This window comes from Lepisosteus oculatus, chromosome 7 (assembly GCF_040954835.1).
Source record: "Lepisosteus oculatus isolate fLepOcu1 chromosome 7, fLepOcu1.hap2, whole genome shotgun sequence".
In the NCBI taxonomy this organism is placed as follows: domain Eukaryota; kingdom Metazoa; phylum Chordata; class Actinopteri; order Semionotiformes; family Lepisosteidae; genus Lepisosteus; species Lepisosteus oculatus.
The window spans coordinates 51,953,171-51,979,201 of NC_090702.1; the positions used below are offsets into that span (position 1 = coordinate 51,953,171).

A 26,031-nucleotide genomic window follows, 5' to 3' on the forward strand; every position below is an offset into this window, starting at 1 on the left:
AACAACAACAACAGCATTTGAGAAGCACGGCTACGAGGAGAATCCATCTTTAAAGACGGGGGGTGGAAGAGGTGGTGAGGGAAACGAGATGATCAAGATAACTTGTTCACGGATAGCTCCGATCCAGTTGAGCCCCCTCACTCGAATAATTAATAATAATAATAATTGCTTACACTTATATAGCGCTTTTCTGGACACTCCACTCAAAGCGCTTTACAGGCAATGGGGATCCCGTCCACCACCACCAATAGCGCTTTAACTACTGACAGCTGCTAGTGCGTCGTTATGGTGAGGGGTTCTGAACCGAAAGTATTTCTGGCCACCTCATTTTGCGAGTTTAGCGTGGTTTTGCATTTGCAGGATCCTCACATCTTCGTGTCTCTCCGTGGTGTGGAAGGTGCGCAGCTGTCCTAATTGCGAAAGCGAATGGAAGGACCGTACACCCCCCCAACACACACACACACACACGTGTCACGCGCTGACGGTCCCGCTGGGGGTCAGGTGCTTAGAGGGGACCTCAAGGCGCGCGCCCCCCTCGCCCCGGTCTGCGGAAGTGACGTCCCAGGCTGTCCGCGGGACTGGGTGTTGCGCCTCAGACAGCTGTAGATTTCAGAGGCAGGATGATGTATGCAAATAGAAATTGGAAAAGCCGAACGGAGCTCCCCCCTCAAAGTATACATACCCCGCTGCCCAGAACGAGCGAGGCAGGATTCCCACCGAACCATTTTTAAAAATGTTATTCTGTTCATGTGTAAACGAAAACGATTAGCCTTGGAAAGCTCACGGGTCTGGTATTTAAAGTTACATTTAAGGTATGTCGAAGGTGAAGCTTAGTACACCATATTTAAGTGCTACTATGTGATTGCAATTTTATGAATGCCTTTATTCTGCTGTAAGTGATGCAAACTATATGTTTTCTCTGCTGTTTCAAAGAGGATTATCAGCGTTCAGTTTCAGCCTTTGATTTTTCAACTTCATTTGCAGCATGGGAAACATGAGTGTTCAGTATGAAGATAAAGTGCACCAAGTCTCCGCAGTGCGATTAGGAGAGTCGATGGGTAATTCAGGCCAAGAAGGTTGAGCTGGGTAGAGCGTGTTTTTCTCCTGGCAATATTCTGGGAAAGCACTCGTCCGTGATTGGACAGTTAGTGATGTCGTCATAATAGTTGTGTTTATGACATCACATGTCAGTAATTTCAATATATACAGTATAAAACGAATTCAGTGTGTTTAAGTCTAACGTATCTTTGATCACTGACGATCGCGAAAACAACATTATTAGTATTGAGGGACCAGTTCAGTAGAATTTAGTATTGGGGGGGGAAAAAACACCCAACTACACAATTCATATTATAATGCATATGGCATCTTTTAAAATTAGAAACATCTTTTGATTTGTTTTCATATTTCAGTGGTTTTGGTTTAAAGATTGAAATTTACTAAATCATATGCATTTGTTTTAAGGAATATTTGAGTTAAAGTATCCAATTTGATCTATTAATAAAAGAACAAGTACCTACGGTAGCTCATCAGTGCATGCTTGCTGTCTTTTATAATAATAATAATAAAAAACTTTATTTTATATAGCACCTTTAAAGGTGGCTTCTCAAAGCACCTTACAGAACAGAATGACAACAACAATGAATAAGAATACACAAGATAAAACACAATTATAATATACAGAGGAGACTGTGGATGGTGGTACTAAGAAAAGCAGAGGGGTGAAGAATGGAACCAGTTCAGTAAAGGCTCTTCTAGAGAAGAAGGTTTTGAGTCTGGATTTGAAGGAGTTTAGAGAAGGTGACTCTCTGATATCCTTGGGCAGAGAGTTCCAGAGCTTGGGGGCATAACAGGAGAAGGCCCTGTCACCCATACAATGTAGATGGGCTTGGGGGACAGTAAGGAGAGCAGAATTAGAAGAGTGTAGGTTGTGAGGTGGGGAGTAGGGCGATATTAGTTCAAACAGGTACTGAGGTGCCAAGCCATGCAGAGCCTTATAGGTGAACATGAGGATGTTAAAGTCCACACGGAATTTGACAGGAAGCCAGTGCAAGGACTCCAGGATAGGAGTAATGTGATCATTTGCACTAGACCTGGTCAGGATTCTGGCTGCTGAATTTTGGACAAACTGCAGTTTGATCAAAGTAGATTTAGATACCCCAGCGAGTAGAGCATTACAGTAGTCAATTCGAGAGAACACAAATGTGTCGATCAGCTTTTCAGCCACAGTTAGTGATAGCAAAGGGTGTAGTCTAGCGATATTTCTGAGGTGAAAAAAATATGTTTTGACAATATGCTGCACACGTGGGTCGAATGTTCAGCCAGAATCGAATATAACCCCAAGGTTTTAGTGTTAATATTTATTTTAAGCACTTGTCCTGTTTTTCTTAAGTTGTAAATAACCATGGATATGTTCTCTGAAATAAACCATAGCTACACTAGATTTGCACATTGACTATCCAGTGTCAAAATACTCATATTATTGCATTGCAAATGAATGTAATTTATGTTACTCGTACTCTAGACAACAGTTGTAATGGATAACGACAGTAACTTGTTCATTTGCAACTTAATTTGTTCAATTGTTCAATACGATGATTTAAAATTGTGTTTACTAGTGGTACTGGATCATGCTGGAAGGATTTCCTGATGTCTGCAATTTCTTGAAACTCTCGATGTACAAGTATTTCTAAATAGGAGAGCAAATGTTTCACATGCCAGTTTGTACCTTGCTGTAGATTAATCAGGAACTTCAGCCATCTGAAGAGTAAATGTAAGAGCAATAGTTCTTTTAGTTAAGTAGAATGTCTCCTCATTGCTATTGGATTTTTGGGCAAGCATCCTAAAGTCTCTTCCAAATAATTTTCAAGTAGTTCTTCACCATGAGACTTGCAGGTTTCAGAATTTTTTTTTTTACTGCTCTCTCTTTGCTTGGTAGGAGATGAATCCCAAATACCTTGTTAAATTACCTGAGATCTGGCAGAATGCCTAGCAACATAAAAGAAAGAGCCGTGAGCCCCGAGGTGTGTTTCTTGGCCAGACAGTAAATTGCATTTTCAGGGCTGGTGGTGTCAGCAGGCGCGTCGAGTGCGTGTTAGAGCAGTTTTTTTTTCCCTCTTCCCGATTTCAGACTCGCAGCCTTGTGAGCCTCTGCTGACAAGCACACCAGTTCAGCGGCGGGGGCGAACGTGCTGTGGCCACGTTTGCTGCAGCTGGCACCTCCGATATTACTGTAATCCTGTTTTTCGAGCCGGCAAAGCCACCGGGCTTTCAACGTGATCTGCTCTCTCACGCCGGAGAAACGAAAGCCCTGTCACTCTAGTGAGTAAATATTAACAACGCTTATCTGATCACGTCGTGAACTTTCATTAATCCTGCCAGTTACTCCATGGAAGTTAGATCAGATAGAAAGCTAAAAGCTACCCGGAAATGACTTTTCTCATTTTAGGCCAACAAGCCTGTCAAAATAATATCCCCTCCTAGTGTTGTACTGTTGCCAGCTAAACTCTGTGGCCGTATTTGTTGATTTTGGCATCGCTAACACACATGCCTTCTATTTAAGGCTATGTTATTAATTCATTGAGCACCTATCCTAGTTAGAAGTGTACTGGATCCCGCTGAGTTTTAGATCTGTTTTTTGTTCTACAATCAATGGGCACATTATATTATGAAGGATGAAGAAAGGGGTTTTTAAAGATTCATTTTTGCAGAAGCCTTCGACAATCATTCCATTACCAATCTTTTTGCAGCTTCCAAACATTCCTGTAAAGCTTTCTTTAATCTTTAAAAAAACCCAAGAGTTTAATAGATCAGTGGAATTCAGTGTTTTGTTTTGCTACAAAGTGTGAAGTTACATATGCTGTAGGAAGCAAGGCTAAATATTTTAAGCATCACTGATCTGTTTTTTTTTGTTCCCCTTTCATTCATTCTACTGTATTCACATTTTCTAACCACAAAGCCGATTCTGAAATGAATGGATGAGTACTCAATTCTACTCAATTTCTTATGTTGGAGATTCTAATTTGAAGATGCCGTTTGTAATGCAGACAGTAATTAATCATTCTAGTCAAATAGTATGGCTTCCGCTTCTAACCAGGGTGCTGGAAATTAATCAGGTACTTCATAGGATGCTGCCTTTCAAAAGCCATTTTTTTTCGAGTGACTAACTTTAAGGCTATTGTTAAATAATATAGATATACATTTTAAAGACGCTTGAGGTTTTGTAAATATTTCTGTATGCAATTTTAGATTCAAAATAAGAACCACATAAAACTGACAATACAGTATGCTTCATCTCACTGCAGGCTGAATTAAGTTTTTGTGATGTAAGAAAATAGAGAAATTCCTTGTTTTTCACTGAACTGTTAAACTGTAGTATCAAAGGCTTCCAGGGTCATCACAGTTTAACATTTTGCACTTTACTGTTATTGACAATTGTTTTATGAACTGTTAAGGCATCCTTTGTTGATGTTGCTGAAGCGATTGTTTAATGTCGTTAGACAAGACCTCATGGTTGTTTTATAGCTGGACTAATGTGTTGTAGTTCAAGTAGTGTATAAAAGTGAATGTAAACTGTCGCCAGGAATATATTTATAGTGACTTGATGTGTCTGTGTTTTGTGAACACTAACATTCATTGTCACTTTTGTCCACGGGCCATTTTTAGCGTTCTGTCTTCTCAGAAGGCAGTGTAATATAGTCTCAAAACATGTGAGGAATCTTTTATTTCATTATCGTGTATAAAACACCACATGACTATCTTTTTAAAGTGACTTACATGGCTTTTGAATTGATTGCTTTTCTTTTTTAGCTTAAGCGATCGTCTATGAAGTAAACCTTGTGAAAGTGTCAAAACCCATGATTTCAGAACCCTTATAGAAGAGGGAGTGTAATTTACAGGCTTTGCTTCACTAATGCACAACCACTACTCCACGCAAAGATGGCAAACGACAGGAGTCACAGCTGTTTGGTGACTTGCCCAGCCACCCATCATGAGCTGCACTCGGTCTGCACCTGATGTGCCAGGATACTTCAGCAGGTAGCAGGTATCATCCTGGGACTATTTATCTGAAGTTGCCTAATCAGCAAAATGTAATGTATTCTCTCTCATGTGTAACTTTTCTAATGCTTTCGAAACAAATGCTACTGTATAAATGTAATATTTTATATACATATATTTAGCCATAGTGGTTCCGCAAAGCCTCAGTTTTTAGAGCGTGTTGGAAATTTCTTTGACTGCCTCCATGTATTCAAGAAGGCTGAACACTGAGGGAAAACACTCAAGACAAAACAGCTGAGACCGCCTGAGTATCTGAGAAACAAGTCTGAGAATTGTTAAATATCTAAAGCCAGACATCTGTGGGACATGTAGTTCAGGTGGGGAGCTGCGTCAGCAGGCGTAGGCTGCAAAGGAACAAGTAAAGGTTTATCCCCTGCTGAAAATAGAAGAAAGGAAACAACGTTTCGCCGTGGAGCCTTCTTCAGCATGGAATAAGCCTATTACTTGTTCATCTGTGAGACATGCCTCTCATCAACTGCAATGTCCTACTTTTTGATGTTCAAGGCTAATAGGGTAGTTGGTACCATACCTGGAAGAGGATGTAAGAAAAAGTTGAGAGGAGCTATCAGAAAAGGGGGCTGCAATTGCTAATCTTCAGAAAGCTCTGGAATTAGGACATCCTTCCTTGGGGGGGGGGTTATGCCAATAGAAAAAGAAAATATAGACATTTTCCAAGTAGCAACAAATCGAATCCCAAGGCAAATGTGGTACTGTACGTGCCGTAGTTGGATGCAATGCAAATCACGTTTGTCGACAGTGTCCGCAACTACATGGTTTGTATGCAGAGGATAAAGGTCATATTTGAAAAGAGTGACATGTCTTCTGTGAAGAACAGAACTAGGCCTGTTCAGTTTTAGGGCTGTTTTGCATCATCTTGTTGCAGTGTAGTAGTTTGTGTTTAACAGCTTTTCATTTAGACAATGGATGCCTTCACTAAAGGACTTCAAGATTAGTTAGCGAAATTAATTTTACATCAGTGTAGCTTGCTTCCCACTCAGTGACCAAATCGTTAAGACTGCATGTATTCTTGACTGGACACGCTGAAGTGGAGACTTGAAGAAAGCAGATCAGATCAGTACAGGCTGCTCATCCTGTGGCCCAGGGAGTTCAGCATGGAAAATCCCTCCAAACCAAATATAAGGCTACATCCATTGTTAATACCGAATACAGTCAATAGATAAATGGATACTAATGCTGAAGGGTGGATAAAATGCAAGGTGTGGGTAGTTTTATGATCAGTGAACTCTTCCCCTCATCCAGTTTTGTTTGAAGATTTTGTCTTTCAGAACTGTAAGATCCAAGATCGAAACCCTGTATTTTGAAATATGCTATTTGTATCCGTCTGCAGTATGTGCATGTACTCACTCTATTCTGCCAGTATGCAGTTTTTAAGAGGGGACTGTGGCCATAAAGAGTAGCAGAAAAAAAGTGTTTCTTATGCAGGACTCCATTAATTATCATTCTACTCTGTTGCTGAGTTACTTTTGATGCTGAGTCTCACTTTCTCAATTTAACCAAATAATTTAAGGACAAAAAATATATCTTGTTCCATCACTGAAGTGGAAAATATAAAATGGTAATCAGTCACCTTTTTAAAATTACATTTAATCTGGAGATGTAAATGACCAGGTAGAAAAGTCATGAGCTCCCCACACCATTTTACTTAATTACTAATCAGTCACTAGAAGTTATCAGATAATACCTAGAAAATACATGAGCTCACCCACAGTAAATAAGTTACTCTTGTTTTAACACGTGGATAAATGCAAAAGGAAGTATGTTGTACAAAGCCATACCTGTAGAACCACACTATTTTCCCTCAACGTGATTTCTTTATTTGATTCCAACTAGGAATGAGTGGAGGAATTTGAACTTCAGCTTTAAGCTGTAACGTGGGCACTGAGATGGCAGAATATGAAATATAATGGGGGTATTGTACATTTTGATACTGAACCCTATAAAATGAGAATATTCAGCTGCTATTGTGAAGCTCCATAAGCAAAAATAAATTCAGTTCTCTTAATTAGAACATTGTAGATTTCTTTTTTAAACGGATGAAAATGATGACATGGGTTCAAAAGCATGTTTTTCAAATACTCTCTTTAATAGGTGGATTCAATTCGACTAGCAAACTCGAGTGCTCGCCAGACTAGAAAGATACAGCGCTGTACCAAGAGCCAAGTTCTCTGGGTTATTTTAATATTGGACAGGTCTGTTAGGAATTTTTCAATTCCTCTCATGGTGACTGATCTAAGGAAAAGGGTATTTGGCCCTACTTTAGACAAGGTCGTTACTGATGTGTATGTTGATGGACTTTGCCATCTTTGCTAATTAATTTGTGGCAAATGAATTGAGCAAACCGTGCCTCCTGTTCTTGTTGTAAATTTACTTCAGTGTAGTTTAAACCTGTGTTCTGTTGTTCATTTTATACTGTTTATTTTTAAGAAGGGTTTAATTTGATTGCTTGAACCAGAGTTCGTTGTGGAGTTCTCTCTACAGCAATAAAAAGATTCAGTTTTTCTAGACTGTTAGAATAGGACGTTCCTTGAAGCCTAGGAATATACAGTATACTAACTGATACAAACTAATAAATAACTTAGCAAGGTGCACTGACAATTGATTGAAAATACATGATCTAAATTCTTTATGCTGATTAACATTTGTCATTAAGAGCGATCAACTAGTGTTTTACTGTGAAAGACACAAACTTTAAGGTGTTTGATCCCCGTTCTAGGTCATAGAAGCTGCACATGTGTGACCCATGTTTTGCACCAGGCTGCTGATGTTGTCTTGTAGGATTCTGTTCCAACCTCTTGTAGATCCTGGGCAGGCCTGTACCTCTGAATCCTAGATGCCTCATGTCATCTCACAAATATTCAGTAAGGGTCAAGTCTGACAAGGAGGGCATCCTTGGAATAACACTCATTCGAAATTTTACAAGAAAGCTGTTGCTTCCACAGACAGTATCAGGATGCATGCTGTCCTCCTAGCATGTGGCCACATCAGGCTGAGCCTGCAGCAAAGGGCAGAAAGTGAGATTCCAGACCTTGATCAATGTAATGCCAACATGCAGGATGCCATCGACCACTACAAGTAGTTTTTTTTTTTTTGTAGTTTTGTAGCAACACTCCTGGCCAGACCATCATACGTCTTGGTGTCCATGATCTTGGAGTCATGACTCGTGGTCTCCCCCATTTTGGCCCATCACTGATGGACGATGTTTGACTCGCCAGGTTAGATATTCACGGCCATGAGTGACAGTGCACTGACCTAGTTCAGACTCCAAAATATGTATGGCACAACGGTATTCTCTTTGATGGTTCCTTTCTGCATTTTTCTTTCTCAATTGGACCAGGCTTGACACTCAGCAGATCAATTGCCTTATCACTTCTACTCAATTACTCCTCTCACTAGTGACCGGTTAATCAAGGTGACAGAAAAAACATTTTATCAGTATCTGAAGTACAAATATAAAAGCAGAATTCCATGGAGGCTGGTGGGAGACATCGAAGGGTTCTTGTGACAGACCATTCCCTTTCTAGGGTTACCAAGAAGTCAAGAATGCAACATGCAACATACAACAACTACTCCCACAAGCCCCAAACATGTCCATTATATATCAAAAAAGCTTAGTAACACCCATGTCAAAATGTGAAATTCTAAATCCTTTATCAATTAACCAATAATTACAAAATTAATCCCCACTGTGGCCATTTACAAAGATTAGACTCCATGAAGTGGTCTTTAGTGGCAGATCAACCATAATTACCACCCTTTCTGCTTAGCTGGCTTGTCCTTAGCTTTTTCCATTTTTGGCAGATTTCTGGCAGATCGTTTGAGCTCTGAGATGGGAGAGAATTATTGAGAAAGAGGCAGTAGGGCCACCAGGGCCTTAAGAAAGTAAAACTGCTCTTTGGAGACTTGGGACTTACTTACTCACCAGGGCATTGCAAGTTCTGTCATTTTAATTTTCACTCCATTGTATGTTTTCCCAGATCAAACGTATTAGATGCTTACCTTGAGGCTTTTTATATACCCTTTCCTGCGTTTTCTGGTGTTCTTTCCATGCTTTATAACTGCAAAATCTGCTACATGAAAATCTGCCTGCTAAAGTGATAAAATCAGCACTTGGATGTTTTGTTGCTAGGCACGCAAAGTAAACACTATTACACGATCACCGCACTCTGTGTTTGTTTCCGTCTCCAAATTGTCCCAGTTCCCTTCACGTGTTTTTTTGAAATGATGAAACCCGATATCCCTTATGTTTCCTTAATGTTATAGACTGTACTTAATATGTAGTGGTGTGCAGAATAAATCCAGTGCTCAGGTCTGATTGATTTCGTCTATAGATCTATCTTTAAACATGAACGTCAAGCCAATTGGAGGGCATGGTGGTGGGCTGGTTAGCATCAGTGCAGAGCTGGGGCCCTGGACTCAGCTCCAGTGCTATCTGTGTGGGGTTTGTATGTTCTCCCCATGTTAATTGACTTCTGGGAAAATTGGTCCTGGTGTGTGTGCCCTGTGTTGGACTGGCATTCTCCTCAGGCTGTATCTTGCCTTGCGCCTATTGCCTGCTAGATAGACTCTGGCTCCCATGCGACCCTATATTGGATAAAGCAGTTAGAAAATGGATGGATGGACTAGCTCGTATTTGGATGACTGTGTGAATGCTTTTCTGATCAAATTTATGTAGACATTGTGGAGTCACTGTTGGGATTTAGTAGAACAAAAAGAGATCATCACCGTTCAGATGAATGCTTGACCAATAATGGACAACAACTGAAAAAATGCTGTGTCCAGGCATGGAGACTTTTCTGGACTGCTGTTATTCCATATATTTAACATATTATTATTCAATTTTGTTAACCTGGTGTTGAGTGGGTTTGTTCCATTTTGATAAAAGAATGCATGTGTGGGAATGTTTGTGTATGATCACATCTGACATTGGCAACTTGTCAATCACACGAAAACTCGTTAGGTGCACTTTTACCCAGTGAGGTCCAGGTGGAACAGTGCCTGATCAGGTCACCTTTAAAAAGGCCTGAATTCAAAGCTTAGGTCAATGCAAGAAAAAGGACACATTTAGTCAGTTTTCTGTGCATTCCATAATGCCTCGAATGTCACCAGAAGCAAGGGAGAGGGCCACTGGCATGCTGCAGGCAGGCATGTCATGTGCAAGCATTGCCAGACGCTATGGAGTAAGCCGCTCCACTGTGTCCTGACTGCTAAGAAGGTTTCAGAAGATCGGCAGGACAGATGACCGTCCAAGATCCGGTCGAGTGACCACACCAGAGCAGGACCGACACATCAGACTGGTCCTTCTGAGAGATTGTTTCTGATCTGCCACCCGTACTGCTGCTGAAACGGCCAGCAGGCACAATGCCTGCATCAGTGACAGGACAGTGATGCTCCATGCTGCTGGCCTTAGAGCAAGGCAACCTGTCATTGGCTCTCTGCTCACATCTCCTAGACGTCACACCTGACTGGCTTAGGCCAGACAGAGGCTGCGATGGACTCGTCAGCAGTGGCATCAGGTCCTCTTAACAGATGAGTCACTCTTCAGCCTTTTCCACCCAGACAGGAGGGCCAGAGTGTGGAGGAGGAGGTGTTGCGTTTCTTTTTTCCATCAATATATATTATATTACTGTTATTATCCTAACCCAAGACCAAATATGTTCGTATTAAGTAGATTGATGTTTCTGATTATGTGTAACACTAAATAAATGTGGAGATTGCAAGAAAAAAATTACAGAATATTTAAGGTGTGTAATTGGAAAACCAAGGAAACTTTAAGGAAAACAAAGAGAAGAAAAAAAGCATGAATTTATACAACCAAAAAAGATTTCATTTTAATATAGCCTGTACTTTTATTCAGATCTTTTAGCATATCCATACAAGTTGGTGTACTTGTTTTGTGATAGCAAGAGCTGGAGTACCTATTTGTGTTAGACAAACTTTGTGAAAGGTAATGGAAAAAGAACACGTACTATACAGCCCCGCTACTACATATTAACCAATTACATTTATAGAGCACCTTCCTTCAGAAATGAAAGTTTACGTCTGGCAGACTACCCGGATCACATTAATATTGTTGCCCTTATGAAGGCAAAAAAATGACTGTGGAAATAAAACACTTACAACTTTGGCCCCCTGTGTGCAACCAGAGACCAAGAACAAAGCTGATTTTTTTTTTCAGCCTAAAAACAAGAAATTTGCAAAAGAATTGACAGAATGACTGACAGAATGACTGACGAGTCTAATCCTCCTTCGACCAGATGCTACCCGGGTCTCGCTAGAAAACATCAAAAGTGGTGTTCATCAATGATGTCATTCCGAAGCTGGTTGAACCTCTTAGATTCTGTGTGGATTTCATGAGTATTAAACAAAGAAGAAAAAGATGGTGGACACAAGATCTTCTCCTGTCGTCTCCTGTTGGTCTTGTCAGGTTGGTCCCATAGATGTTTTACAGGACTTAGGAAAGAAGAAAGGCTGGTCCAGCAGAGACCTTAATATTGTTTTCTTGAAGTTGTAATCCGAGCACCATGTGGTAGGAGGGATTTTGTGCAGTCGTAATCCCCACAGATGGGAGCTTCACACTATTGGCTTCTCAGCCAAGCACAGACACTAAACTTTTAGTAAGCAGGATAACTAGTGCACATCATCAATAGGGAGGAGTTCACCTGTGTCGTGATCATGTTCCCTATTAATGGGTGAACAATCAAGCTCCTGGTTGCATTAGTCTGTTGTGCAACCAACGCTTCCTGACTGGTTTGCAGGATTTGAAGAACTGTAGGCTCAAGGCTTTAGTAGACTGCAGTGCAATAAGGTTGCGCTTGATCTGCATCATAAGCCATTGTAGTGTTAAAGGATGTTCTTCCCCACATCTCACCTCTGCCATGCAGTCTGTGGTCATGAGCAAAGCAGCAGTCTCCACTTCTCCACGCACGTTGTCCTCTGGCAGGTCTGGGCCAAACGGCGTTCATCAGTGAGTAAAGTACTCTACCCCTGAACGGCTCTCGTGCATGCCGATAAATTCTATTGCATGGGGCCATTTCCCCAAAGAAATATCTCCCAACCAACAATTACACAGATGGATCAGAGAGATCAGACAGATTTGACAGTGCCCAGATGACATAGTGACCCCTGGCCCTCACAGTGACCTATCCCTCTGGGGATACTGTGGCCAGACCTCTAACTGGACATGATAGGCTGGTCTTAAAAAAACCTGCTGATCCACTGATTTTTCAAGCAGAAGCGCTCATCCTCTGATCCTCTTCTTTCACACACAGGCTTCATTACTTCATATGGGCATAGTCATATCTTACACCGTAGTCTTACACCATGAAGTCTTTTCTATGTATATTTGTCATTTTGTCATTTTGTCATTTTTTTCATTTTAGAGCAAATACCAAACAGTGAGCAACTGATCATTTTATTTGATTTTAGCTCAGTATTGCGATGTCCTGCAGAGCAACACTAGTCAAGCAATAAAAAAAAACATACCTACATTTTACATTTAAATAATAATGACTAACATTAAGTATGTCTTTTAGACTTTTTCAAATAAGTGTTATGTATTAACTGTAGTCTATCATGAATTTGATGTATATCTGCATTTCAGATTAACTTCGGACATGCAGTACATTCCTCATTAGTAAAGCATTTGACCAGACCCAAAAGAAAACTCTTGACTTGGTGTCATTAAAATATTCCACAGTAATTTATCCTTGCTTTGAGCACAAGGGATTGAACCAAAAACATTCACATGACAAGGGGTCTCATTTGTGCTTTGACAAAACTCATGTGACTTAGCTTTGATTGTTAGGCCAGCTGTGCTCAGTAATCCAGTAAAACTAATCTGTCTTGTTTGAGGTTTGATTGATTTTTTGTGCAATTCCTGGTTGAAACGGCTCATGATTGCCTTTTTTGTTGTGTGCTGAAGTCCCCCTTGTAGCCCCCCCATTCACTGTTCTATATGTGGCATTTAGACAGCTTGGAAATCCACTGCAGATGCTTTCCATATTTGTTCAGAGCCTCTGTGATTCCAAATAGCAGCAAAGCAAAGCCTCACTAGAACAGGAGAAACCTTCAGGGCGGCCGAAAAGCAAAAAAAAAAAAAAAACAATCCAGAAAACATCAGAATGGGAACAGATGAAAAAAGCAAGCTGAGCCCAGCCCCTAACACTATGAGCCAGACAGGCCAGCCTGGAGCAGAGAAGAGAGCAGATCACGCTCAAGAAAGCAAGGGAAACATGGAGAGAGGAAAGGGAAAGCTCAAGGCAGGCCAGAAGGAGGATTCCCATACTTGTTGTGGCTGTCGTTTTCCTTTACTGATTGCTTTTCTGCAGTTGATTTTAGGGATCTCCATAGCAGTGGTGGCCTTCATAATGACAGGCATCAGCTCCTCTTTGCTGACCAGAGAGACTCCACATTGGGCTGGGATAATTGTAAGCACAAATCCGATTCTTCTCTCTTTTTTTTTTCCCTCCTAGTTTCATTTCAAGGCGTCCCATGCTGAAATGGGGGGTAAAGTTGCATGATTTTGTAAGACTAATAAAGTTACATGCATGATAGTGCTTGCTTGTCGAAACATTCCTTGCAAGAGGACGCATCAGACGGGTTTTTTATATACCCAAGAGAAAGTTTTGTGAAATCAACAAGTTCCCCCTTCTTTGCCGTCCTTGCTTCTCCCTGAATTTGAAATACCTCAGAAACCAAAATAAAAACTTTCCAGCAGCTTTAGGCTTGTTGAAGGACTGGAGAGGTTTTATATTTTTTTAAGACTTACAGTTTCATATTCTGAACGTTTTATTGTTGACTTGAGGGGTAAGCTGATTGGATAAAGATATATGTTTTATTGGAATAAGTGGTTTGGATTTTAACTCCAGGCAGCACTACTTGAGTTTGAAGCATAATCCGATCGTTTGTTTTATTGGTAGTGCAATCTTGATATATGAAGACTTTGAGGCCTGTGATATTCTATTATACAGTAGTTTTCAGATACTCAACAACTTTACTATTCCCGATACTGTATGTTTTTCTATAGTTTAATTCTATATGAAATAATATTTTAGCAATAATAATAATGTCACCCAGTATATTTGTCACTGGTACTTGTATGTTATTATGATACCTAGAGGAAATGTTATTTTACTGTGTAAGGCATTGTTTAACTTTGTTTAACATTGTTTAACAGTACATTAGGCCTTAGATTGATTAAAGGTAGTTATTATATTTAAGTATGAAAGTAGGAGTAATTGTCCATTTGTGAGGAAATGTGGTGAAAATAAGTTTATTTTTCATAGTAGAGATTGAATTAGCTGGCATTGTTTAATTCTAGAGGTTAAGTAATGTGGGAAAAGTTAAGTCAGAAAGGAAGACTCGCACAAACTTTTTGGGTCACAAAAATGTTTCGGCAAGTGTATCAATGGATTTTACAGGATCGTTTTCATTGCCCTGATGGGAAAAAAAAACAGATGCTCCATTACAAGAACCAGCACTCTTAGTCTGTTTAACATTATTTTCCATAGTATTGCATTAAAGCATAATGACATACTTCTGCTTCAGATGTCACATAGGCTTAGATGACTCATAGCTAAATTGGTCCTCCCTGTGCAGTCACTCCCATCCTAAAATACTACACAGTGGAGTGTCCAGATCCAGTTCTGGAAGGTTACAGGATCTTGGATTCCTGTTTGTTTTCCATCTTCGCTGCCAGTTTTGCATTTGTTTGAGCAATTGCACCAATTGATCATTTGGGGTCAAGATCGCGTAGCTACTAATTGGCATACATGCTAGGTGGGGTGAATGGCTTACTCATGTGCCTAGCCATTCTTATGTTTATTTAAAATTTAAAATGGACCCAGTAGCTGCTGGATGAAAACCCCGTTCATGTCTGCAGTGAAGTGTTTAAAAACGTAGAAAGGAGTCTCGACACTGAATTACTCTTTCGGGTTTTTTGTCCCAATGGCGCGCTCTTGCGAGATCTTCTCTTGTGAGAAGGGCCAAATGCAATCGCAAAATATGAACGTTCATTTTAACCCCTATGCAATAAAATAGGTTCATGTTTTTGTTCTTCAAAAATGAAATCCAGTGCCAGGGCAGCAGCTGATTTATTTTGAGTATATGTGGCTTAAACCTTGGTGTTTTGCTAGAAGAGGAACGGATGACCTTGAGCAATGATAATGAGTCTTATTTTTCCCTATAGTCTTTATCAGATCATCATCATTTTATATGCTGTTCACGACCCCTAAGTGCTTTGCAATAAAACCAGAAAGCAAAAGCATAAGAAGCACACGAATGCATAATTTAACACAATAAATTACACTGAATTAAAAGCTAGTGTATAAAGTTTTAAGAAGGGATTTGAAAATGCTGACTGACATGCAAGATCCGATAGGGCTGGGAGATTAATCCACTGTCTTGAAGCAACAGAGCAAAAAGCATAATCTCCCAATGTCTCCCGGCGTTGAGGGCCTCATTTTCAGAATTGAAAAAAGGCCCGAGTCCGGAGAGTGCGAGTGATGTTCAGGTGTGCAGGGAATTAACCGTTCACAAATGTAGTCAAGAGCCAAACCATTCAAGCCTTAAAACATGTGCAGCAGTATTTAGATTTTTTAAATCCAAAGGGAGCCAGTGCAAGGAACCTAAAACACTAGAGATACTTCGTCGCATAATTTAATTTTGAGCAGCTGAGTTCTGAACTTGCTGGAATGTGTTCAAAATCTGTTTTGATACTCCAGAAAGTAATGAATTGCAATAATCAAGTCTGCAAATGACAAAAAAGTGCACTTGAGCTTTTCTGCAGGAAATTGGGAGAGACAGATACAAGCAATGTTACAAAAGTGGAAGAGAAAGACTCCTTCACAGGACATGAGGGAACACGAGTTCACATTTTTAAGGCTCAGATCACATTTTTAAGACCAGGATTTCTGAGTAGAATAGTAGGACTGATTCCAACAATATCAGGAGTCAAAATTAAATTGGCACTGTTATGGAGTTTAGTAGAAATTAAAGCTGATGAAAAGGATTAGGACCAGGGACAGAGCCATGTGGGATGCCAGATGTGGCCAGAGGACAAACAGTGATCAATTTGCACAAATGGTTTAATTGCAATTTAAACTACAACAAAGCAGTTTCAGTACTAACAACTGGCCCTTTATACTCTGTACAACAAGATGGTGTCATTGAGGTCAGTAGGTTCATTAATCACATCTGAAGAATAATGTAAATCAGGTTGGATTTGTTGATATCCTGGAAAAGTCATGTTCATGGGATTGCTGCAATCAATCTCTGCATATTAGCCAGTGAGTCGGTTTTAGAGCTGTCTTGTTTTAAGAGGCGCCAACGTCGTACTCTTTAAGCACAGGATTTGAGGCCTGTGGATCTCAGACCTGGAGACAGTGTTGCAAACCTATATAGGCAGCCATATTGCTATGATGATGGCATTCATGGAATTAAAAGTTTCATTTCTCGGGTTTCTCAATCCTAGACTACTATCTGATGCTTCATACTGAATCCAAAAACATAGGTTAACATGGGTTTGACAGACGACAATTGAGATCACAAATTGTACATCAGTTTAACACCACCTCAGTTGATTTGCTTTGTTTGTATTCCCTTCCTGTTTGTTGCCTCAGAAGTCTATTGTCAGGTAAATGTATCATTTGATCATGCAGTGCACAGCCTATTCTTGTAGTTCTTACCAAATGTCCGGTGGTTTTCTGAGGAGAATTTCACAAATAAATGACACATAAGGCTTGTCAGCTGCATGAGATCTGGCCAGGTTTACCTGTTACTGTACATATCCAAACCAACAATTTGAAAATAAAACATTTTCAGATAATATGGGGAAATTAATATTTAAAAACAATTAACACTTATATAATATAAACAATTGTGCAGCACTTGTATTTAATCTTGACTGCAAATTTACAACAATCTTAACACTTTAGAAATGTTTAAGTAAATGTATTTGCTTCAAGCAGCAGATATTTATTTTCAATATGTGCAGAAGAGCGAACAATCATTTATAATTATTTTAAGCTATTTATTTTACCAGCTTTAATTATATTGCATAGCATTTATCCATTATGTAGAGTGCCACAATATAATGTCAAGTAAAATGTAGTTAATATTAGTCACTTAATGTTATTTTTTTCTATAAACCATTATGACCTCCTTTGGCTGCAGTTTAAAACAAAAGAAGACCTAGCCTATTGCTTTATTTGATTCACCACATGAAAAACACTAAAGATCACAAAGTGTGGCACAAAAACAATGACCCACAGAGTCGAGAAAGAAAACCTTTCCTAAAAAAGGTATAGATCTTTGTGGTTTGAGCCTGGATTAAAGTTATCCAATTGCCGTGGCCACAGACATTTTTTTAATCTGCAATGGAATCCAGGCTGACTGGCATTTGTTTGTTTTTGCTATGCTTGTCTTTCCCCAGTTTAAAAAGCAGAAAGACTTTACTTTATAGAGGTTTGCCAGCAAGTTGATCTAAAGTGTAGATCACAATCGTCAGTGGTACTAATGGAAGCTGAGTATGGGTTCAAATGTTTCAGCAGCTCCTTTTAATATTCATGCAATGTATCAGATAGTATATAAGAATGCTTGAAGAAAAGAGTGATATTTGTTAAAATACTTCACTTTTTGTAAGTATAGCAGAGAAGAAATTTAGTGAAATCAATAAACTCTATCATGACTTTACAAAGACTGATAGGGTGAATTTTATAGGCCTGTAGAAACAATGTTTTTTGTAATCTTAGATTGTTTTCTGCTATTATACAGTGAGCCAGTTCCAGAGATAGCCAGGAATACTCAAGTAATGACTTTATTTCCAACATTCTTAATTTTCTCAGAAGTATTGAGGGTAAGATTGTTTTGGAGCAAAGTGTTACAGACAGATGAAACTAAAGTAAACCTTTGTCAGAGTGATGGAGAGGTGAAAGAAAGGAGCTGCAGGTGCTCCAAAGATCACCTCATCTGTGAAACACGAACACCTGTGGAACTGCCTCTCTTGTCCTAATTGATGATGTAATGATGGCAGCAGCAGAATGAATTCTGACACATACAGAAGCATTCAGCTTACCAGAAGAAAATGGTAGTGCTTCACTACAGAGCAACTCTATCGTATAGAGTATAGAATAAAGAGTAAAGAGAGTATAGAGTACCTTTTTGGCTCTTTGGTGTTGATGTGTAAAGTTGTGAGCTGATTAATGTGGGGGAAAAAAGCAACTTGTTGTTAGCAAAGCATTGTTGCACTATTAATAAGATTTGTCGAAGGAATTTGATTGTCTTTTTTAAGAACATTCTGGGAAGTAAGCAGACAGAAACTGCAGCAAAAACCTCATAATAAATAACTCATTAAATATGATTTAGCAATGACTGTGCAGAAATGTGGATCAACGCAAGGTTTAACTTTCACACATTCCAGTTCTCAAAGTGCAATTATTTTCAAATTTCCGTTACAGCGAGAACCCTATCTTTGAATAAGCTAGGCTCTCTTCATTTCTCCTCCTCTTGGGGCAATGCTTGGGGAAAAAAAGAATCGTTAAAGTAATAATGAATACATGCATGTAATTAAAGTCAAGCATCCCCATGCAGTGCAAATCAAAAACTGCGGAATGGCTTGTCTTTCCGTACAAAACATTTGTGGCAAGTTTCATCTTTTAATTGATGCTATTTATAAGTAAAGGCTCCTGGATGAGAGAGGAAAGTCAGAACTATATTTATATGCCGTTTGATTAAGGGGGATGGTAGATCAACACAATTTGCAGTGTCTGCACATATTTGACTAAAACTTTAATGCTGCATCCATGCTGTGTGCTCAAGTGTGGGCTGAGGTAGGAGTGAGAAGAATGCATGAGCTTAAGAGTCCAAGACATGGTAAGTTTCCATATTCAATGACACTACGCTTTTCAGTTATTTCCTTTTTGACATGTAACCCATTTTGTCACATGTTCACACTTTTACTCACTATTTTCTGCAATGCTATAGTTTGAAGAGCGATTCCAAATCTTTGTGCAGCTTCCAGTAACTAGAAAGCTAGCAAAACAAGGCAGCCTCCCTCTGGCATTCGAGCAGCCTGGTGATGCACAAAGTCCCATTCAGACGAGAGTGTCATCTTGGGTTGAGATGTTGTGAATTATGACATCACAATACCAGGGCAAGCCTTTAAATGGCTGGAGCAATTGCAGTACAGAGAATTATGGGTGAAGGGGGCAGCAGTGCTCAGATGTTCACCTGGGTATTTAAAATGAGGCATGAGCAAGGCTGTGGGATTCAAATGTTTTAGGGTACACTAAAGGGACCCACTGGTCCCTTTCACTATTAACATTGTAAATCCAGAATCCAGATCACGAATCATGATTGTCAGAGGTGGTGTGACTTAACCCTGTTCATGTAAAATCTGTATACTGCATGCATGTGAAAATAAGTGCTAAAAGATTAGACTAATCAGTGAAAGCAATACCTGTTGCTGGACTATTGCTTTTTATGGTTTACATTTCAGCTAATGTTTTGCTGATCATTTTTTAAATCATGTTGCAAGCATAGCTGTGTTATCCATTGTGTTGATAAGAGACGTTAGAAAGTGGCATCCTACTGCCTTCTGATACCTTTCTGCAGTGCTTTAGATTTGTATTTCAGCCTTGAAATATTTGTGTTTTGTGACTCCACATTTAATAGTATGGGCATGCATATTATTTAAATTGAAGTACTACTTTTTACATTTGGAATATGTCAGCAGTAGTGATTTGTTCTGTTTAAAAAGATTGTCTTCTTTTGCAGGTTTGCTTGGTGTCCTTACTGGGGTTTTACTTGTATTGCATAACTTACCTACCAGATGAGAAGACATTTATGCAATTCATAGCCAAGGTGAGACGGAGCATTAAATCACAAGCTCTGCAGATTTATAGCTAAAAAGCCACACTGAGTTTCCAGTTATCCAGTCCTAAAATAAATGTGAATGTTTTCAACATTTTGTATGAAGTAGTTTCCCTCTGGTGCAGGATCCTATATGCTTTGTTTTAAATGTTTTCAAATGAGTAGATAAACTGAGTATTTTAAATACGCCTGTGACATTTGGCTTGAGCACCTGTGTAATCTACTGCATATATGAACAAATGCTGTTTGCATAGAGCTGTAAAGAAATAATCACCACAAAAAAGAATGTTGGAATATTCAGAAACATTCGAAATTGCACTTAAAGCAAAAGGCAATTACAGTGTGATATGGAAGAAGCATAACTAATGACATTTTGGACGGAGCAATGTTTTAGGAAATGCAGGGTGACCCACACATTTCAAACTTATCATCATATCTACCTTCCTGAGTACAATTAAAACGCTTACTTGTGCGTTTCCTCACCTGACAAATGACACAACAGATGACATAAAAGATGACGTTAACGACGACAGCGAAAATGACGTAACAAAATGAACACTAAGTATTGGAGGCAGGAACCTGGCAGGAGCTATAATAAAAATAAAGCAGCATTCAGACAGCAGCAAAATTCAATTAGAGTCAAATACAATTCTTTCAACATTTAAGTCAGGGGTTACATCTATCTTCATCATGCTCACTGGGAAAAAACGTTTCAGTAAAATGACATTGAGAGAAAGCGTTCAAGAGTAACATTTCTCGTTGGCGTTTGGCTCCCCTGCAGCTGGTTTACTTCTTGCTCTGTGCCGTCGGCCTGGTGCTTTCGGTGCTGGCTGTGGCCTTTGCTGGGTACCACTACTCGCTGATTAACGCCTTCGCCTGCTCAGAGGAGGAGGGTGCCTGCATCTGCAAACTGGACCCTGAAGACCCCATCGCCAGGACCTTCATCTACAGTGACGTGAGCACCTGCTTCTCCATCACCAACACTCACAAGCTCTACCTCCTGCTGCAGATGGCTCTGAACCTCACCCAGGCTGCGGTGTGCCTGGTTGGCTGTTTCGTGATGTGGAAGCACAGGTACCAGGTGTTTTTTGTCGGCCTCCAGCTTGGCTCTGGCAGTGAACAGCAGTGGCAGAAGGTGTAGTCCTACACCGACCCTTTGAACCTTCCTCCACTGATCTCTCGCCCTTGCAGCAGGTACACATGGTCGCTGAGAGACTATGGGCAGCCTTCTTTTCAACAGGGGGGGAAGACATCTGACTTCTCTCCCGATAAATCCCACCCCCCAATGTTTGAATGCAAGCAGGTGTTTTAATTTCTCATGAGGGAAGGGTCTTTATTGTTGCACGTTCACTTGTGAGAAGAAGGGTTTTCAAAATGCTAACAGGTGCCAATGTTATTGCAGACAGTGGTGCAGATCTTATACCAAAAACTCTTTCCTACAATTCTTTATTTAACCTTCATTTTGAAGGTTAGAGTGTTCTTATAAACAGTTCGTTCCTTTAAAATAAACCGGCTGCAGAAAATGTCAAGTATTGGCAACATTTGCAAAGCAGACCCATAAACTTCTTTATCCTCCAGATATATAGTATGTCCTCACCAGAAGAAATAATTCATTCATTTTCAGGTCTAGAAATTCGCTCATTTTTTTTTCTAATCAGCCCCTCATTTAAGATGATGATTAATAATTGGTAGCCAAATTGTTGTTTTCTGAATTATTCCTGAGAGATGGGAGAAGCACCTTTTCTCATTCAGAGGTAGGAATGACCTCTCACTTTACATGTTTAAAGTTTGATTTGCACTCTGATCATGTTGGTTCTATTTGACTCTTGTCAGTTGTCTCCGTCCGTCCACTTTCTAACCACCTTATCCAATTCAGGGTGGCATGGGAGCCAGAGTGTCTCCCAGCAAGCATTGGGCACAAGGCACGATACACTCTGGATGGGATGGTAGTCAATTGCAGGGTACACACATACTCAAACATCACGCACTCGCACCATGGCCAAATAACCTACCAGTCAGTCTTTGGACTGTGGGAGGACACCAGAACACCAGAGGAAACCAATTTCTGCATCACTGTACCTCCCATCAGTTGTATCCTCACTACCAAATTTATATTGATTGCAAAAAAATCTTAAAAATTCCAATTCATCAAAAAATGACTACGATCTGGTCAGCTGTAGCACATGGACTCTCACGGTTCTCCGTGTCTTGATTACATGGTTAATTAGTTTTCACCATACAGTATGTTTTATATAATATTGTTCTTATATACTGTATAAGGCTGCAAGATGTGTCTCAACACATTATTTTCCAAGATCATTCCAGTTTCCACTGGTTAATGGCTTCTTAAAAAAAATTCAAAGATTTCCAGATCTTGGTTACAAATGTAATTCTGTTTGGGAAAATATTTAAAAATAAAAAACAAAATATTAGCCACTCCAGTGCGTGCTGACGATTTGCTGACCTTTGCATATACTGTAGTCAGCTGTCTGGGCAAGGTGGGGTTTATCTTAGGTCATTGATCCTTTTAACTCATTTTAACTTCATTTTTGGAAAAACAACAATGGTCTGCTGACACATACGGTAGGTTTATGCATACAGCCTTGTCTTCCACATCAGTGAATAAAAGCCTACACTGTGTAAAACGTATAGACGCAAATGAGACAGCTGGAAAACTGTTTAAAAGTTAGTTATGCAACAGAACTACAGTATGCTTTGCATAGTTGAAGAGCATTTGAAGAACATTGGAAAGTATTATGTTTTACCTGTGAATGTTTTGTATTCAACGTACAGTATTCCTTCTGCTTTAGCTGACCCTAGAGACAGGGGGTGTTGTTCAATGTGGTGCCGAGTCAGAGGAGAGAAGGTGGAGGGGCTGTTCTGCCAAACATGAAAAATATTTAAGCCATAATTAATATTGTACATTGCTTTTGTGAAACAATTAATTTAACTAAGTACTTATATTTGGTAACATAGGGGTTCATCCCAGCAAGCAGTCCTTCAAATTGCCTGGTGAAAGCTATACAGTACATTTTCTTATCAGGGCATATGCAATAATTTTATATGATCACACAGCCTCAATTAATATTTGAATAACGAACTTGAACCTTTTTCACGGGTGATGTGACTGCCCGATCCATGAGGGAGATTAATCTGTTTAGCCGTGCTCTCCAGTAATAAAATAAAAATCTGCCCCACACACCGCCCTTTGAATTACTAAACCTGCACGGTTACTTTGTGAAACCCAGAAAAGGTCGATGAAGTTGCTACCAAATGTGTAAATTGATAAGAACTCCTACAGTGAGCTTAACTGGAATTGCTCTACATTGAAGAGTCTGTTCTCTAACAGGCAGTAAAGTGTTTTTTTGCACTGTTACCCTTAAGTCACCAAGACCTATAGATTTTTATAAACATTTACCATAAACATGTTCATTTTTTAAAATTGTGGGTTTTTTCCCTGACAAAATTGTTAAACTTTGATAACAAAACAAAAAATTCAAAGTTATGCAGGTGTTGGAAATCAAATACAGTATAAAGCTACAAGCCCTTATGCTGGCTTTATCTATCACAACTGTTTAAAAGAGTTAGTGATGAAGACTATATCTTTTTACTTTTTATGTGTACAGTTAATAGCAAAATTATTATAAAAAAACCTTTAAAATTAACATTGAAGTAACTCTTTTAGTGAGACATTTAGAACCTTTTTTATTCCTCCTAATAATTGTTTGGTTTGTTTCTGTGATCTTAATCATGTTTTGAATATGTTTTTTTTTCTTTGTTGCACCTTGCTGGCTCTTTAGAGTATTGACAGTAGTAGACCCAAAGACTTAGAATTATTAAAGGAAAAAAGGAAATCTGTGTTCTTAGAAACTCTGTTTGCAATCTGCTTCCATCTCTTCACAATGTGCCTTCACATGATCACCAGTTGCGCCTTGGTAGGCCTCAGCTCAGGCTGTATGCAGAAAACTGGGCCCCAGCCCAAAACTTCACATCACGAGGGCATGATGGAAACAGTAAGTAACTGCACAGCAGAAGAGGTTACCAGCACAACTGCCTGAGTAAATTCTTGTTCTGTAAGACGTACTCAAATGTAACAACAAATTATGTTGTTACGGGTTGCGCACATCACGAGAGAGTAATCACACTGTAGTGAGCCTTAATTCATTTGTTTTTGTATTTTGTTTGTCATTTAAGAGGGCAAAAAGTTAATTAAAGAAAACACAGTCAGGTTTTGAAAGAAAGGGGGACTCCGACATGCAATTTTTGCGTCACATAATGAGCACCAGTTAAATGTTGTACCAGTGAACAACGCTTCTGTGGTCTGTGTCACTTAGGTTGGACTCCACCATGACTGAGACATCCCAGCTCTTTTAGAGATTTGTTTTGCAAAAACAACAAAAGAAAATAACAGGGAACTGGTTAAACAAGTACCAGTCTGCCAGGCTGAAACTGACATACTGTAAATGATGTAGTACAGTCGGTATTTCAACAGAGCCTGCAATCTCACATTCCACTCCTAAAAATATCTAGATTAGCTTTAATTTTTCCAGCTTTCCAGGACATATTTGAATATTGAATGCTGGGTCATGACTCATCACAGGATTCTGCTGAGCTGTTTTTGTCAAGGGTAACCATTGGGGTCTCAGTAGCTCATCAAAATGTCTACATAATTTGGCTATACACTATTCCTCAGAGGTCAGAGGGCAAACACCTGATGAACACTGTAAAACTGAGCTGTAAAATTATCCTACGTTTCCTGTTCAGCTCAGTATTTTAGTACATAAAGCCTTATATTTGCTACTCGTGGCAGAATTTTTATATAAAACATTGTGTTCAAACTTAAAATATACTATAAATGTTTTTCAATATCAATTTTTTGTTTGTGTACTCTTTTTTGAAGAGTTTTTTTCCCTCTTCATGTTTTTAAATAAACGTTGTCTATCTTGAAGTTCAGAATCTGGTTTTGTAGTTTTTTTTTGTTTGGGACTGACAGGGAGATGGCCAGGCGTCTTCAGTCTTCAGTGATGTAGGAATGTACAGGTGGAAACCTGCTCTGGGCTTCACCGTATTGTTAGGTCCTGTACAACAATAAAATGGAACCTTGTCATAAAAACATCTGAATGGTTACAAACAGATGGAGACCATTCGGCTAGCGTTTTCAGAACAAATGACCAATAAATGGCGTGTGTTTCTGAGAAAAGAAAATACAGTGATGTTGGAGGTGAAAAAACAAAGTACTTGACTCGGGGCTATTGTTTAAATAGATACACTGTATACAGAAGCTATACATATATTACTTAATAACAATATTATAATACGGGGAATGGGACAAGAGCAGTTGCATTTATTGCAAAGGATTGCATTTTTTTTTCATTCTCGTGAGATCTCGTGATTTGTGCGCGAGCAGCTTCTTACGGTTTCAGCCAGATGTGAAAAAAGCAAGTGCACAGAATGCAGGGAGGTCGGGAACTGAAGGAGCAAGACGTGCGCCCATTCTGCACATGCTTCAAGCGCACTGGCAATGAGGTGCAGCAAGATTACATCAGACAGCAGTGTGAGCACATGTCAGGAGCGCAGCCAGCGGATGTGTGCTGTGTGCGTGGTCTGCAGGGAGGTTACACAACAATGGACCAAAATCATAGGAGCTAAAAAGATCTTGAGTGAAAGCAGAAAAGTGAGGGAAGTGTCATTCGATTACCGAATCTCTCCTCTGGACCTTCGATCAGCATCACTTTAAGAATATCCTCTACTTTTGTGGCACTCAAAAAATGTAACAATAGCCGAGGTCCATTTTCTCCCAACGTATTGCATTTTTGTCATTTCCTAGTTCTTTAAATTGTGCTGGATCCCCAGCAGTCTGGAGCTAGGGATGGATCCAGTCTGTGCTGGATCCCTAATGGTTTCTCTCAGAACATGTGTCAGACATGACTCTGAAACCTATACCTGGGACTGACCAAGTGGTATTAACAAGGTACTACAAGGAGGGCTCATCTAATTGGATGTGTGCCTGGCCTCCTCTATCTCTTATTTCAGGACAATTATAATGTGCTGGTTTCCCTGTTACTTTGGAACAGCTGCGCACTC

The 26,031-nt window shown here is 39.6% G+C and overlaps 1 protein-coding gene across 5 annotated transcripts; it reads left to right on the forward strand.

Moving 5' to 3' along the window:
- Positions 1-675: 675 nt before the first annotated feature.
- On the forward strand, positions 676-24,903 carry sspn (sarcospan (Kras oncogene-associated gene)). 5 transcript variants are annotated; one of them, XM_015352107.2, is made up of 3 exons: positions 676-812; positions 19,852-19,938; positions 20,729-24,903. In XM_015352107.2, the coding sequence occupies exons 2-3, from the start codon at positions 19,921-19,923 to the stop codon at positions 21,086-21,088; spliced, it is 378 nt and encodes a 125-aa protein (XP_015207593.1). In that variant the 5' UTR covers positions 676-812; positions 19,852-19,920; the 3' UTR covers positions 21,089-24,903. The 5 variants fall into 5 exon arrangements, with proteins under 5 accessions (XP_015207593.1, XP_015207591.1, XP_006633216.2 ...); XM_015352105.2 differs by lacking the exon at positions 676-812 and adding an exon at positions 3,131-3,321; XM_006633153.3 differs by lacking the exon at positions 676-812 and adding an exon at positions 13,039-13,505.
- The last annotated feature ends 1,128 nt before the right edge of the window (positions 24,904-26,031 follow it).